The 15,011-nt window shown below is 40.2% G+C and overlaps 1 protein-coding gene across 10 annotated transcripts in view; it reads left to right on the top strand.

Annotated features, from left to right (window-relative positions):
* The window catches only part of wwox (WW domain containing oxidoreductase), a 974,426-nt gene that overhangs the window by 118,532 nt on the left and 840,883 nt on the right, over positions 1–15,011 (top strand). For all 10 annotated transcript variants that reach the window (XM_041192385.1, XM_041192386.1, XM_041192390.1 and 7 more), the window contains exon 5: positions 178–284. In XM_041192385.1, the coding sequence (XP_041048319.1) occupies positions 178–284 (107 nt within the window). The remainder of the gene's footprint in view (positions 1–177; positions 285–15,011) is intronic.

The raw sequence follows: 15,011 nt of genomic DNA on the forward strand, positions 1-15,011 counted from the left end.
TTGATAAGTTGCACTCTAAGGCCTTCATGTAAATCAGCACTTTGAGATTGTGTAGTCCCAGACAAAGCATTATGAAATTGTTGCTTATTCAAGCAGAGATGTATGGAAGTATTGAAACTGTACTTTCCCCCACTCCCCCAAAACATATTTAAGCAATAACAGTGTTTTTCTTGGCAGGTTATGAAACTGCACGCTCTTTAGCTCTGCATGGAGCACATGTTGTCCTAGCCTGCAGAAATCGAGCTCGAGCCAGTGAGGCTACACAAAAGATACTGGAGGAATGGGTGAGTGCTTCCATGTCATGTGCAAACAAGACTTCTCTACACTTAAATAATTCATGCTCACCAATAAGCCTATTTAGTAAATTCTACTTTTTGGACCTAAGATCATCAAATTACACACTGGGATTTGAAGATTTATCTTTCATAAAACCCAACTGTTCAACAGAAAGGTTAGATTGTTAATAGCTTAATTCTGGGATATTTATAGTGATCATTCTCCTGACTATTTTTTCTTTCAAACACAAGGGATAATTCCATGATCTGTATTCCCAGTGGGGAAGCCATGCTTACCAGGAGCATTGGTTGCAGCTGGGGTTAGAACAGTATTGTATCGATTTTTCCCTCTTCCCCCTGCAATGGTAGCTCCCCACAGTGATTGCAGAATTACCAGAGCTATTGAAGAATCTCATTAGAAAATTCCAAGACTGGGGCAAATGTAAAACCATATTCATTGAACAGTTAATGTAAAAACTGAAATTGATAAGAAACATGCTATATATAAAGTTTTATTTTACATAAAATTTGGCATTTCTGGGGTGATGTTTCAGTATGGCAAAATGTATCAAATGTCAGTTTCCCCTTTTTTATATTCAGCCAACTAAGACCCCCAGTTGCAAAACAAATGAGCTGCCTGGGCAGTGTGTTTTCACTGTTTGAAGCATTGGACTCCAGCAAGATTTGAATATTATACCAGAAGTGTTGTGATTTGTTGTTTCTGAGAACTGGGTGTTATTTTGGACAAAATTACATGCACAGGTGACACTTTTCTAAGAATGACATCCTCAGCTAACAGGTAAAGGGAGAAGAAATTGTTGAAAATCTGCTGATATTTTTCCTTTAAGAGCTTCTTTCCGTTCTGGAGGTTACAACAGCACAAAGCGTTACTGCATGTTGTCAGGGTGGCAGCATTACAGCATCCCTGAGCTAGTTGGTTATAGGTTGTTCCTAAATAATACATTCTTAGCTAATTGGGACAACAAATGTAAACTCCAAAATCATATTGTTATTATACAATGGAGTGCTTTTGTCTGTTGCAATTTGCCAGCCAAAAGACTGACGAAATGTGGGAAGAGACACTAATGGGACAATGCTCTAATATGACTTACATTCCTGCAGGATTGAGTTTTCCTTGGGGGAAATTTGTGTGATACAGTTGCAATAAAAATAAAAATCACTGTGCAGCCACTTTTCTTTGCACTGCCTATTGCTGCAGTTTGTAAACATTTTTATTAGATTGCCAATTTAAAGGGAACACTATTGTTTCTCAGGGAGACGTGACTACTGTGCATCTGGCTCTTTTGAACCAGGGATCTGAGCACCTAAAGGCATTCAGATATGCTCTGTGATTGCTTGCTTTGTGTCTACAATACAGTCAGTATTTTGCCATTGGACAGAAAGAAACTAGAAGTAGGAAAATGATCATGAAAGAGACCATAATATGGTAGCTTCATTTGAAAGTACATTGGGAGGTTCCTTGCAGAAGGAAAGAATTGAATGGTAACTACAGCTACTTATTTCTGAATTCAAAATGAACTTGAGCTGAAGAGCTTTAAGTTGTGTTGCATGAAAATTATTTTCTACTTTTGCCCATGTGTGAAAAGTTGAATAGTTTTAATTTTTTTTCTTCCTTCTTGGATCTGAAGCTCAGGGACTGGATATGGGAGGAATCTTATGCAAAACTTTATCTTGGCACTTCATGGTTCAAGGGATTAGTACACCAATGCACCACAATGCATTAAGCTGCAATTATTTGGAAATAATAATTCTTACCTATTTCCCTTAGCCAGTCTCCACATGCTGCCAAGACCAAGTGTAGACATCTGCTCCCAGCACTCTCGATTTTCCTTGAGCTACCAGAGGTACCCAAGAATGTCAATGACAATTCCTTGCCTAATTTTATCCCATCCACCCCTGAACTGGCGTGACTTCGATCGGAAATTCAGTGGAGTAAAGGGAGTAAATTGAACCAGCCTTTGATTGCAGCCCACCAATGCTGCCTTTTCAGTCGCAATTTCTGATACTTAGTTACACTTTCAATGAAATTCCAAACATAAGTATGTGGGATTAATGTCATCTGTGTGAAATCACCCGGTACCTTGAAATAAAATCCAGAAAATAAGCAGCATAATTAATTTCTGCTTTCAACCCGAGTTATTTGGGCCTGGAATTATTAACCTTTTCAATCAAGGCAGATTGTTTGTTACTTAGCTGTAATGCTCGAACATTTATAAATCAATTAGGTTTGCATCAGTATAATTTAATTATAATTACAGAACTGTGTTTCAAGCAGAATAAACATATTAACAATTGCTGATTTTCTTAGGAAACCGTACGTGTCCTGCACATACATGGTGGTGTTGATGCCCAACTACTAAGGGATATGAATTTAATGTTGATGTGTTAAGTTTTACTTATTTAATTGCAATGAAATTCCATTGGCTTTCATGACATATTACAATGTTACAATGTCAGAAATGTGGAGCAGGGAAAAGGCTCAAGTTCTGTTACACGGAGCAGTCTCCAGCTTACAATGTTCTGAATGACAAACACCTATTTTGGGAATAGTCTGAGAATATTGCGGTTGTGCCTCCTTGTAGCATGTTTATTTCACTGTAGACATGATTGTCCCAGCATGGGGCCGAAGTGCATCAGACGGACTTTTAAAAGGCAGGCGGTACCCAAATCCAGGATTCCAGCCCCTATTACCAGTGTCAGCAATGTTCAGTGGCGTAGGGTAAGGGGGCGGGTTGTAGGCACACATGCTGACAAATTTTGCTGGCATCATTGTGGAAGTGGGCATTTGAGATCTTTCATAATTTTCATGGAATTGGCTTTGGAAGGTGATCTGATTTACACCAGCACAGAGATGGCATGAACCATGGAGGAACTATGGTTTGGAGTTGGGAACTGTATTAAAGGGAAGTTAAAAAGATGTTGCTAAATTCATATCATTATGAAATGCTGTATCATAAGTTATAAATGTTTTTAGTACAGTGAGTAATGATAGGGCTTTGTTTTGAAAAGGTAAGTGACTATGAAATAATGTGTTTGCTACATTGGCACTTCTGACACCTAGCAAGCTGTTGGGGCAATGAACAGCATTGTGAAAGTGGAAAAAGTGAAATTCAGAGATGATATTGTGAAGGTGCCCAGTGTTTCTGTTCAGCTCAGCCATCTGTTTGGCTGTTTCAAATCCTTGACAGATGGCTGAACTTCTGGCTGTCTTCAAAGGACAGCTTGTTGAAACTGTTATTCGGTGGAATCTCATTATGAATGCTTGGCTTACTTCCAAACCCACTAATAGGATTCTGCGCAGCATGGATTGTTGACACATCTGACAAGAGAAACATGAGCCTGTTGATTAAGACACATTTATTAGCTGTTAAGAAGATTTTAGTTTTTAAAGAGGGTTTCAAGTAATGTTTGCTTATTTGATAGATTTATGAACTTCTCAATTTCCAAATTTTATTATAGGGCTCATGAGTCCTGTTTATACTGGATACTGGCTGAGTGATTTGGGGGGCATGAGGGTTAGGGGGTCTCACACTCATCTCCAGAACGGCGCTGATGTTTCAGCGAATGGAGGCCGGCCTTTTTTCCTGCCGCCTCGCCTTTTGTCTGACTCCCTCTCCACAGCATTTGTGGGCACTGCTGGTTAGTAAGTGAGTTTGCACTGTCCGGAAATCACCCAACTCTCTATTACCGCTTCCCGGGGTGAAAATCTGGCCCAATGTGTTTACCTCTGCCTAAACATTTGCAATAGAGTTTTGTCTTTGAATCGCGTTTTTATTTATTAAAGGTGAAAATAGATTATTGATGTCATTTTGTCATCACAAATTTAATTACAGTATCAACTAAATCATTATGACCTCTATCTGTAAATAGTGTTTCTTGCAGCACACTTCATCATGGTAATATTGTGTTTGGAAAATGGATTTTAGCTGATTTTAAAAAGGTAAGATCACAGAATCATAAAACTGTTACAGTACAGAAGGAGGCAATTGGCCCATCTTGTCTGCACTGTCTCTCCAAATGAGCAATTCATCTCGTGTCATTCATCTGCCTTCTCTCCATAATCCTGCACAGAATCAGAGAATTGTTACCGTGCAGAAGAAGGCTATTTGACCCATCATGTCTGTGTTGGCTCTCTGAGCAATTCACTTAGTGCCATTCCCCGCTTCTCCCTGTAACCCTGCACATTCTTTCCTTTCAGGTAAGACCATAAAACATAGAAGTACCATAAGAGTCGGCCATTTGGCCAATCGATTCTGCTCCGCCATTCAATGAGATCATGGCTGACTTGATAATCCTCAGCTCCACTTTCCTGCCTTTTCCCCATAGCCCTTGAATCCCTTACTGATTAAACATCTGTCTATCTCAGCCTTGAATTTACTTAACGACCCAGCTTCTGCAGCCCTCTGTAAAAAATTCCACAGATTGACTACCCTCTGAGAGAAGAAATTCCTCCGTACCTCTTTTTTAAATGGATGCCCCCTTACTCTGAGATTATGCCATCTGGTCCTAGACTCTCCCACAAGGGGAAACAACCCCTCAGCATCTACCCTGTCAAGCCCCCTAAGGATCTTATATGTTTCAATAAGATCGCCTCTCATTCTTCTAAATTCCAATGAGAACAGGCCCAACCTACTCAACCGCACCTCATAAGAAAATCCCTCCATCCCCAGGATCAACCTAGTGAACCTTCTCTGGACTGCCTCCAATGCCAAAACATCTTTCCTTAGGTAAGGGGACCAAAACTGTTCATACTATTCTAGGTGTGGTCTAACTAGTGCCTTGTATAGTTTTAGCAAGACTTTCCTATTTTTGTACTCCTTTCCCTTTGAAATAAAGGCCATCATTCCATTTGCCTTCCCTATTACCTGTTAAACTTGTATGTTAGCTTTTTGGGATTTATGCACACGGACTCCCAGATCCCTCTGTGCTGCAGCATTCTGCAATCTTTCTCCAATTAAATAATATTCAGCTCCTCTATTCTTCCTGTCAAAGTGCATAACCTCACATTTTCCCACATTATATTCCATCTGCCAAGTTTTTGCCCACTCACTTAACCTGTCTGTATCCCTCCGTGGACTCCTTGTGTCATCCTTACCACTTGCATCCCCACCTATTTTTGTGTCATTTGCAAACTTGGCAATAGTACATTCACTTCCCTCATCTAAGCCATTAATATATCTTGTAAGGAATTGAGGCACCAGCACTGATCACTGTGGCACTCCACTAGTTACAGGTTGCCATCCCGAAAATGCCCCCTTATCCCAACTCTCTGTCTTCTATTAATTAGCCAATCCACTATCCATGCTAATATAGTACCCTCAACACCATAGGCTCTTATCTTATTTACTAGCTTTATGTGCGGTACCTTATCGAACACCTTTTGGAAATTCAAATATGTTCTATGTATTGGTTCCTCTTTATCTACCCTGCTTGTTACCTCCTCAAAGAATTCTAATAGATTTGTTAGCATGATTTTCCCTTCATGAAGCCATGCTGACTCTGCTTGATTAGACTATATATTTCTAAATGCTCTGCTATTACATCCTTTATAATAGACTCCAATATTTTCCCAGTGACGGATGTTAAGCTAACTGGCCTATAGTTTCTTGTTTTTTGTTTCCCTCCTTTTTTGAATAAGGATGTTACATTTGCCGTTCTCCAATCCTCTGGGACTTTTCCAGAATCTAAGGATTCTTGGAAGATTACTACCAGTGTGTCCACTATCTCTGTAGCTACTTTCCTTAATATTCTAGGATGCAACCCATCAGGTCCAGGGGACCTATCGGCCTTCAACCCCATTAGTTTGCCTAGTACTTTTTTTCTAGTGGTTGTTATTGTATTTATTTCCTCCCGCACTTTTGCCCCTTGATTATTTAGTATTTTTGAAATGCTACTAGTATCTTCTACCGTGAAGACTGAAGCAAAGTATTTATTCAACTCCTCTGCCATTTCTCCATTATTATTTCCCCAGCCTCATTCTCTGAGGGACCTCTTTTGGCCTCTCTCTTCCTTTTTATATATTTAAAGAAGCTTTTACTTTCACAGCCTAATTCCTTTTTGACTGCTTCGATTGAATCTGCCACTGGCACACTCTCAGGCAGTATATTCCAGACCTTAGCCACTCGCTGCGTGAACAAGTTTTTTCTCATGTTGCTACTGTTTCTTTAGTCAATTATTTTAAAACTGTGCCCTCTCACTGTTGATCCTTTCATGAGTGGGAATAGTTTCTCCCTATCTGGTCTGCCCAGATCCCTCATGATTTTGAATATCTCTATCAAATCTCCTTTCAACCTTCTCCAAGGAAAACTGTCCCAACTTCTCCAATCCATCTTCATAACTGAAGTTTCTCATCTCTGGAACCATTCTCGTGAATCTTTTCTGGATTCTCTCCAATGCCTTCAGATCTTTCCTAAAGTGTGGCACCCAGAACTGGAAGCAATATTCCAGTTGAGGATGAACTAGTGTCTTTTTTTGTTCAACATAACCTCCTTATTCTTGTACTTTATGTCCCTATTAATAAATCCTAGGATACTGTATGCTTTATTAACCGTTCTCTCAACCGGTCGTGCCACCTTCAATGACTTGTGCCCATATGCACCCAGGTCCCTTTGCTCCTGCAACCCTTTAGAGTTGTACCCTTTATTTTATATTTTATTCTCCATGTTCTTCCTTTCAAAATGTATCACTTCACATTTCTCCATATTGAACTTCATCTGCCAGGCAGCGTAAATTTAACTTTAATTAGCTTCTTAATGGTCTTAATAGGCTTGTTAATTGTCAGCGGGCGCACGCCCGCTGAATGAAATATCATGAGACTGTGCGATGACGTTGGGATGGTTTGCCTGACGTCACCATGCAACATTTTATGCTCCGGCATGTTGGGCACGCATCTGCATGCCAAGCGTAATATTTTGCCCTTAATATATTTACTAGGAAGTGTCTGGCCTAAAATGGATCTTCAATCTATATTAGGTTGATAGATTATTCTGTCATTTCGATGGATGCAAGTTCAGCAAGGAAAACAATTTTTCACTGCCTAGGTAGGTGTTGTCTCATATGTGATGTTAAACCATTTGCAGATCTGATTGCAAATATTACATATAAAGTTGAACTTACAGTTGAAGGGGCAGGTGAAGGCACTGGCTTTGCGGCATGCTCATTTGTCCTGTAGGGACCTGACTCTACTCTCCTCAAATGTTGAGATTGCTTGATGACAGAGACATCTCCATTTGGATCTGTCCAGGGTTATTTTTCCCATGTATTGGGGTCCAAATTACAGGCACTGAGATTGGTTTACAGAATGTATTTATATCTGAGTTTTGGAAGACCTATGGTGTAGGTTCCTGTGCTCAGCTGGCTGTGGAATACTACCTTTGATATGTAGAAATTCTCTATGTGAACCACATGGCTGACCCAGTGAAGCTGAGCTCTGATGGCACCCTGCAAGAATATCAGTATTAGGGATTTTGTCCAGCCATTTGATAGGGCGGATAGATCTTAAGCAGCAGAGATGGAATGCATCTAGTTGTTTTGCATGATGCCGACAGGTTGACCATGCCTCACAGCCATAGAGAAATGATGAGAGAACCGCTGCCTGGCAGACTTTGATCTTTGTTTTGAGACAAACTCCATGTTCTCCAAAGTCTGTCGGTGAGACTGCTGAATGCTGAGCATGCCTTTGCCAGGCGATGGGCGATTTCATCATCCAACATGGTGTTGTTGGAGAGGATACTCCCAAGATAGTAAAACTTCTGAACTGAGTTGTGGCTTGTATTGTTTATTGTGAGTACGGGGCCTTGGTGTTTGTGGCCAGGGGCAGGTTGGTACAAGATCTATCGTTTCCAGGCTTATTTTTAGGCCGAAGGGTTCTGAGGCTTGGGCTAGGTGGTCAGCTAGCAGCTGGATATCCTCTGGAGTGTCTATAATATGAGAGCACAATTGTCAGAAAACAGGACGTTACTTAAAAGATGTTCTGTGAACTTTGTGCGAATCTTGAACCCTTGCAGATTGACATGTTGTTGTAAGTCCTGAACTGAATGTGTGCTCCTATGTCAAGATCTTGCGTGCAAATAAGAGCATGGCTAAAAAGTAGATGATATACAGAACTGGAGCCATTCTGCAGTCTTGCCTTGGGGATAGAAGAAGCATCTGACAATGTTATTGAGTCACTTGCACAGCATCGCATTCTGAACAAGCTTAGCCTTGATCCATCTCAAGTTGAAGTCACCAAGGCCATAAAGCATCTGTGCATGGGTAAGTCTGCAGGAGCCAATGGCATTTCACCTAAAAATACAAGTACGGAGGATCTTACATGGTTAGAAAACTCACTCACCTCTCCTTAATCTAGAACCAGGGCATTGTGCCCCAAGCTTACAAGCATGCTTCTATAATTCACCTGTACAAACAGATGGGAAGCAAGTTCATCTGTGACAATCAGTGTAGTGTTTCACTTCTCTCCACAGTGAGATTCTTGCAAGGATTGTTCTCAACAGGATTGTCACTCATCTTACAGATTCAGTTACCCAGAATCACAGTGTGGCTTTTATGCTAGACGAGGAATGGTTGACATGATCTTTGTGGTGTGTCAAATTCAAAAAAGTCCTGTGAACAGGACAATTTCTCTACATGTATTCACTGACCTGACCATGGCTTTTGATACAGTAAACCTTGAAGGCCTGTGGAAGGTGCTGGACAAGTATGGCTGCCCTGAAAAGATAAGGGTCATCCGCTCATTTCATTATGGCATGATGGCCAGTGCGATGCAGAATGTTAGGTTACCGAATACAATCCATTGTTTGTGTCTGTTGGATTTCTCAACATTGGCAGTCCATGAATTCGATTTGGTCATGGCTTATCAAAAATTATTTCCTGTACCATTGGCTGTTGCAGACCAGTCAACCTGAAAGATGAGAACACCATGATACAGACTTATCTATGTGACGTTAAACCATGAAATGTGATTGTGTGTATTTAAGGACAGATCTCAAAGAACCTGTTTGCACATCAAAAAGAGAAGACCTGTATAATTCTAAGACCCTATTGGGGAACATAGGAACAAAAGTTGGCCACTCAGTCCTCTGAGCCTGTCCTGACATTCAGTCAGATCAGGATTCATCTGTACCTCAAATCCATTTTGCAATCTTTGATCCAAATGCTTGATACTCTTGCTTAACAAAAATTTATTGATCTCAATCTTGAAAATTTCGAATGACCTACTTTATTTTCCACTAACTTTTCCAGAAGAACTGTTTCCTGATTTCACCCCTGAATAGCCCAGTTTAATTTAAAGACTATAACAGAATCATAGGAAATGATACAGAACTGAAGGAGACCTGTGCCAATTCTTCAAAAGAGCACTCTAATTTGTTCCAGTTCTCTGCACTTTCCTAAGCTATTGCTTAGCTTAGAAAAACTGCAGGAATCTTGGATTTGTGTTCATTGTCAGACCCGCAATTTTGAGAGCAAAATACTGTGGATATTAGACACCTGAAACAAAAACAAAAAATGCTGGAAAAACTCAGCTGGTCTAGCAGCATTTGTGGAGAGATTAATAGAGTTAATGTTTCGAGTTTGTATGACCCTTCTTCAGAGCAGTTTTTAGAGATGTATCTCACAGTATGCACTTTCTTCAGATCTGACAAAAGGTTATTGACTTGAAGCATTAACTCTGTTCTCTCTCCTGATATGCTGTTTGATCTGCTGAGTATTTCCAGCATTTTCTTTATGAAAGATTGATTATTTTCTGTGTTGCTATTTCCTTTTCTTTGCTGCCTGCATGTAAGTCTAACTAAGGAGCTCTGCATTTATGCAGTTGGCGAACAGTATGTCATGCCATTTGACCCATCGTGCCTGTGTGTGCTCTTTGATAGGACCATATAAATATGCAGATGGAATTTGTGTATTTCATTTCATTTTGTGATCACTTCCAATGGCAACAAAGATTTCCATTGATCTATGAGGTGAATTTCATTGCTACTTATGTACCAAACCATGGATGACTGCTCTGATTTTGGACTGTAAATAAAGTGTGATTTCATTGCAATTTTATTCTGTTGAAATCAAAATTTTCTTCATCAGAATTTCATTGCTTTTATGATTTTGTGCTGTGTTTAAAAGTTGAATAGCAGGAATTTCTTTTTGTAAAATTGAATTTCAATTTTTAAAAGACTTTTTTTTAAAGAATTATTAGAACTAGGAATTTTGTTTATGGCCAAATGGGTCTATGATACGTGTGGAAACTTTAAAGGCCTCCAAACTAAGCTAATGAGAAATCCACTTAGGTTTGATCGAGGTATTCAAAAGGGAATTTGATTGCTACCTGAAAAGAGAGAATGTGCAAGGTTACAGGGATAAGGTAGGGGAGTGGGACTAGGTGGAATGCTCTTTCAAAGAGCCAGTGCAGACTCATTGGGCTGAATGGCCTCCTTCTGTACTGTAAAGTTACTGTGATATTGTAAACTTGTGGTTGCCTAATTTGGAATGTACACAGTATCCTCAGAACAATACCCTTCACTTACCGAAGCATTTCTGCACAACTTGGCAGAGATTCCTGAGTTTGCATCTTGGTATTTAACCAGATAAAAACAAGCTGGCTATTAGCACATATCACTGAGAAATTCTTACATCCTGTCTGGGAAGAATCACTTTTCTCATTATTGATTTACCGAGTTATCTGGAGTTAACTGGCAAGACTCCCAGCTCCCAGTGATAATTTGATTGCTTCCAATTCAGTTAGTGAATCAGGTTGGTTAAGTGGTTTAGCCAAATTCATAATTAACTGTTAACCTTCAGCATGTTAATTTTGTACACTTTGATCAAACGTAACTACTGCCCTGGAGTAACATGGACCTGCCTGGATGAGATATTGAATTGTGTGGTTGACTCCAAGGATCAGTTCTGGCAGCTTTACAATTTGTGTTGTGTATCAGTGGTTTGGAAATTGGGATGGAGACAAACCTGTCAAAATTAGCTGGTGATGACAACTTAGAGAGCAGAGCTTTTCACTCAAGACCCAGTTAATCAGGTACAGGAGGAGTTAGATAGAGGAGGAGCTGAGAAATGGTAAATGTAATTGTGTCAATTGTGCAAAGTGGTAAGATAAGGAAGAATAATAAACTTTTGAACCACAAATTAAATTATAACCTACAGGATACTGAACAGGAAAAATAATTTGGGGGTGTTGGTGGGCAAGTTGTTAAAACTATAGTGTGCAACAGCAGTAACTAAGACAAACAGGATCTTGGGGTACCTAGTTCATGGAATAGGCAAAAAAATCAAGGATGTGATACTGTACCTACTCGGTGCATTGATTTGTCCACATTTGGAATGCTGGGTGCAGTTCTGGTCACCGTGATTAGAGGAGGGATACTATTGCATGAGAAAAGATGCAGCAAAGAGTTAGCTGTCTTAATAACATCAGGCACCAGAGCTGCAAGAAGGGATGAGAGGTGATGAAAGCAACATACTTTAAAACACCATTCGGATGCTGGAAATCTGGAAGCAAGTAGAATTAGTTTTGGGTTAATGATCTTGGTTTTGATAAAAGGTAATTGTCCAAAAACCCTATCTTGCTGCCTGACCTACTGTATGTTTCCAGTATTTCCTGTTTTTACTGTCTCCTTTTATGCAAAGTGAAAGGGATGTTAGTAAAGAGTTAAAGGTCCTCAAACATATCAGCAGGTTGAACCATGGCCTTAATATGGCCAAAAAAACTACTTTGTGAGAATGAGCTTCTGAGGGTCAATTAAAACTGTTATCAATGTTAAAGGGAGTAGGCAGACATTAGAACATTGACTAAACGTATACGTGGTGGTCGTCTGTGCTTTATTTTGCTTAACTCTGGTTCTAGATAAATGAAGATGATCTTTTTAAGTCTTCTTTATCTCTACTTTCCTTTGATTCTCTTGTGTTATGTATTAGAAGCGCAAGTTCAAGAACTGTATTTTCTTTTAAAATTTGGAAGGACATTGCATTATTTGGACACTTTTTTTTGAGAAAAGGTCATAAATTCACCTTGGACTGTGAGAAAGCATGCCTTTTCCAAGAAATTTCTTGACCTGCATGGCACTTGAGGAGGAGAGCTGTTTGCTGATTTGAACTGCAGTCACTTTAATTGAAGAAAAGAACTGTTCTAAAGACAAAGACATGGTGATTAGAAATCACCTGATGGAGGATCTTTAAGCTTTGAACTTGTTTTTTTGTGAACCCAGTTGGGAATGAACTGAGAAGGGGAAGAGCTGCCCAGCTTTTTTTATTCATTCATGGGATGTGGGCATTGCTGGCTAGGCCAGCATTTATTGCACATTTCTAATTGCCCTTGAGAAGGTGGTGGTGAGCTGCCTTCTTAAACTTCTGCAGTCCATGTGGTGTAGGTACACCCACAGTGCTAGTGGGGAGGGAGTTCCAGGAGATTGATCCAGTGACAGTGAAGGAACAGCGATATATTTCCAATTCAAGATGGTGTATGGCTTGGGGGGATCTTCCGTGGTGATGTTCTTATGCATCTGCTGCCCTTGTCTTTCTAGATGGTAGCGATTGTGGGTTTGGAGGGTGCTGTCTAAGGAGCCTTGGTGAGTTTCTGCAGTGCATCTCGTAGATGGCACACACTGCTGCCACTATGTGTCAGTGGTGGAGTGAGTGAATGTTTATGGATTGTGTGCCAACCTAGCGGGCTGCTCTGCGCTGGATGGTGCCAAGCTTCTTGAGTGTTGTTTGAGCTGCACTCATCCAGGCAAGTGGATAGTATTGTTAGGAAGATGTAGTAATTTTCATAATGTAGAGCAATAGTGGGGTTTGTGTCAGTGTGTGACTTAATTGAATTAAAGGCAGCTGGTCTGAAGGCTTTGATGTATCAGAAGATAAGCTAGGTTTGAAATGTTAAGTAGGTAAACATGGGGGAAGTTTTAGAATGTAAGGTCTAAAGGGAACATTTGCATTTTTAAATAAACCAGACTAGCTTGAATTCAAAGGAATGGGTGAAATGTTTCACCTAGCCAAGAGAAGTTAAGAAACAGTGTGTTTATTTTTCCCAAAAATTACTGGTAAAGTTAGTACTATTTTACCAGATTTTTATTATTAGAGAGGTGAAGTCCAAAGACATAGTGAAACAATGGGAATTTGCATTCAAAGGGGAAAATATGTGCAAAGGATAGAAGGCTGTGTGTAAGGGCAGGCATTCTAAGATCTAACACAAGTGTGAAAAGCCTCCAGCATTTAAGCCTCAAGCTGCTGTCTACAAAGAACTGAAGTTAAGAATACTCACTTTGAATTTGACTGTTCAGGGTATTCTGTGTTACTTTGCCTGGGTCTTTTAAAATCTGTGTGTCTTACTATTGCCTTAACAAAAGTGTAACTGAGAGTTAGATTGACTATGGGATTTAGAAGTTATCATAGTAGTAATTTGCAGATCTATGTATGTGTTTCAAATCATTTCTCCTATGAATAAAGCTTTAATTTAGTTTTGTAAGAAATCTATAAGACTCAGTGGTCTTATTACTACTGAATTCAAAGCCTGCATCTCAAAATTTATACAAATTGCAGAACAGTTGTGGCAGTTGTTTCAAGTTTCCCTCTGAGATTTGAGCAGCTCAGCATTTATCATCAGCTGTGCTATAACAGTATTCTGTCACAGAATCTTAACGGCACAGATGGAGGCCATTCAGCCCATCAGCTCTCCAAATGAGCCTTATGACCTAGAGCCATTGCCCTGCCTTTTCCCATACCCTTGCACTTGGTTTCTGTTCAAATAATCATCTAATGCCCTCTTGAATGCTTCGATTCAACCTGCCTCCATGACCTTTAGGCAGTGCATTCCAGACATGAACCACGCATTGTGTGAAAAAGTTTTTTCTCATGTCACATTTGCTTCTTTTGCAAATCACTTTAAATCTGTGCCCTAGAGTTCTTGATCTTTTTACAATCCTTTCACATTCCAGACTTGTACCTTTTAGATAGTGGATAGGCTTCGTAGAGTCAGGAGGAGAGTTACTTGCCGCTGGATTCCTAGACTCTGACCTCTTTTAGCCATGGTATTTATATAGCTAGTCCAGTTCAGTTTCAGGTCAATGGTAACCCCCAGGATGTTGATAGCGGGGGATTCAGCAATGATAATGCCATTGAATGTCAAGGGGCGATGGTTGGATTCTCTCTTGTTGGAAATGTATGGCACGAATATTATTTGCCACTTGTCAGTCTAAACCTGAATGTTGCCCAGGTCTAGCTGCATTTGGACGTGGACGTGCTTCGGTATCTGAGGATTCATGAAAGGTGCGGAACATTATGTAATCATCTGCGCACATCCCCACTCCGGACCTTATGATGGAAGGAAGGTCATTGATGAAGCAGCTGAAGATGGTTGGGCCTAGACACTATCCTGAGGAACTCATGCAGTGATGTTCTGGAACTGGGATGATGCTTGCACTCTCTTTACCTTGATTGAATACAGTGTGGCCATCTGTATCCAGCTAGGAATCCTCAGCTCAGCGAAACTTGTCTGTATTTGGAATCCAGAGAAGCTGAGACAAGATGGATTAATCCGGCTCTAATCTCCTCCATGCCGAAGCTCCATTCGTGAGAACCTCCAGACATCTACTGGGACTAGCAATCTATCTTCACAAGAGAGAGCACCAAATCGATAGCGTCGAAACCCTGTGAGCTTTATCCTTTTTTTATAAAGTTTTTCTTCAACCGCCCATCTATGCAGAGACTACTTGTTTG

This window comes from Carcharodon carcharias, chromosome 7, assembly GCF_017639515.1.
Source record: "Carcharodon carcharias isolate sCarCar2 chromosome 7, sCarCar2.pri, whole genome shotgun sequence".
NCBI lineage: Eukaryota > Metazoa > Chordata > Chondrichthyes > Lamniformes > Lamnidae > Carcharodon > Carcharodon carcharias.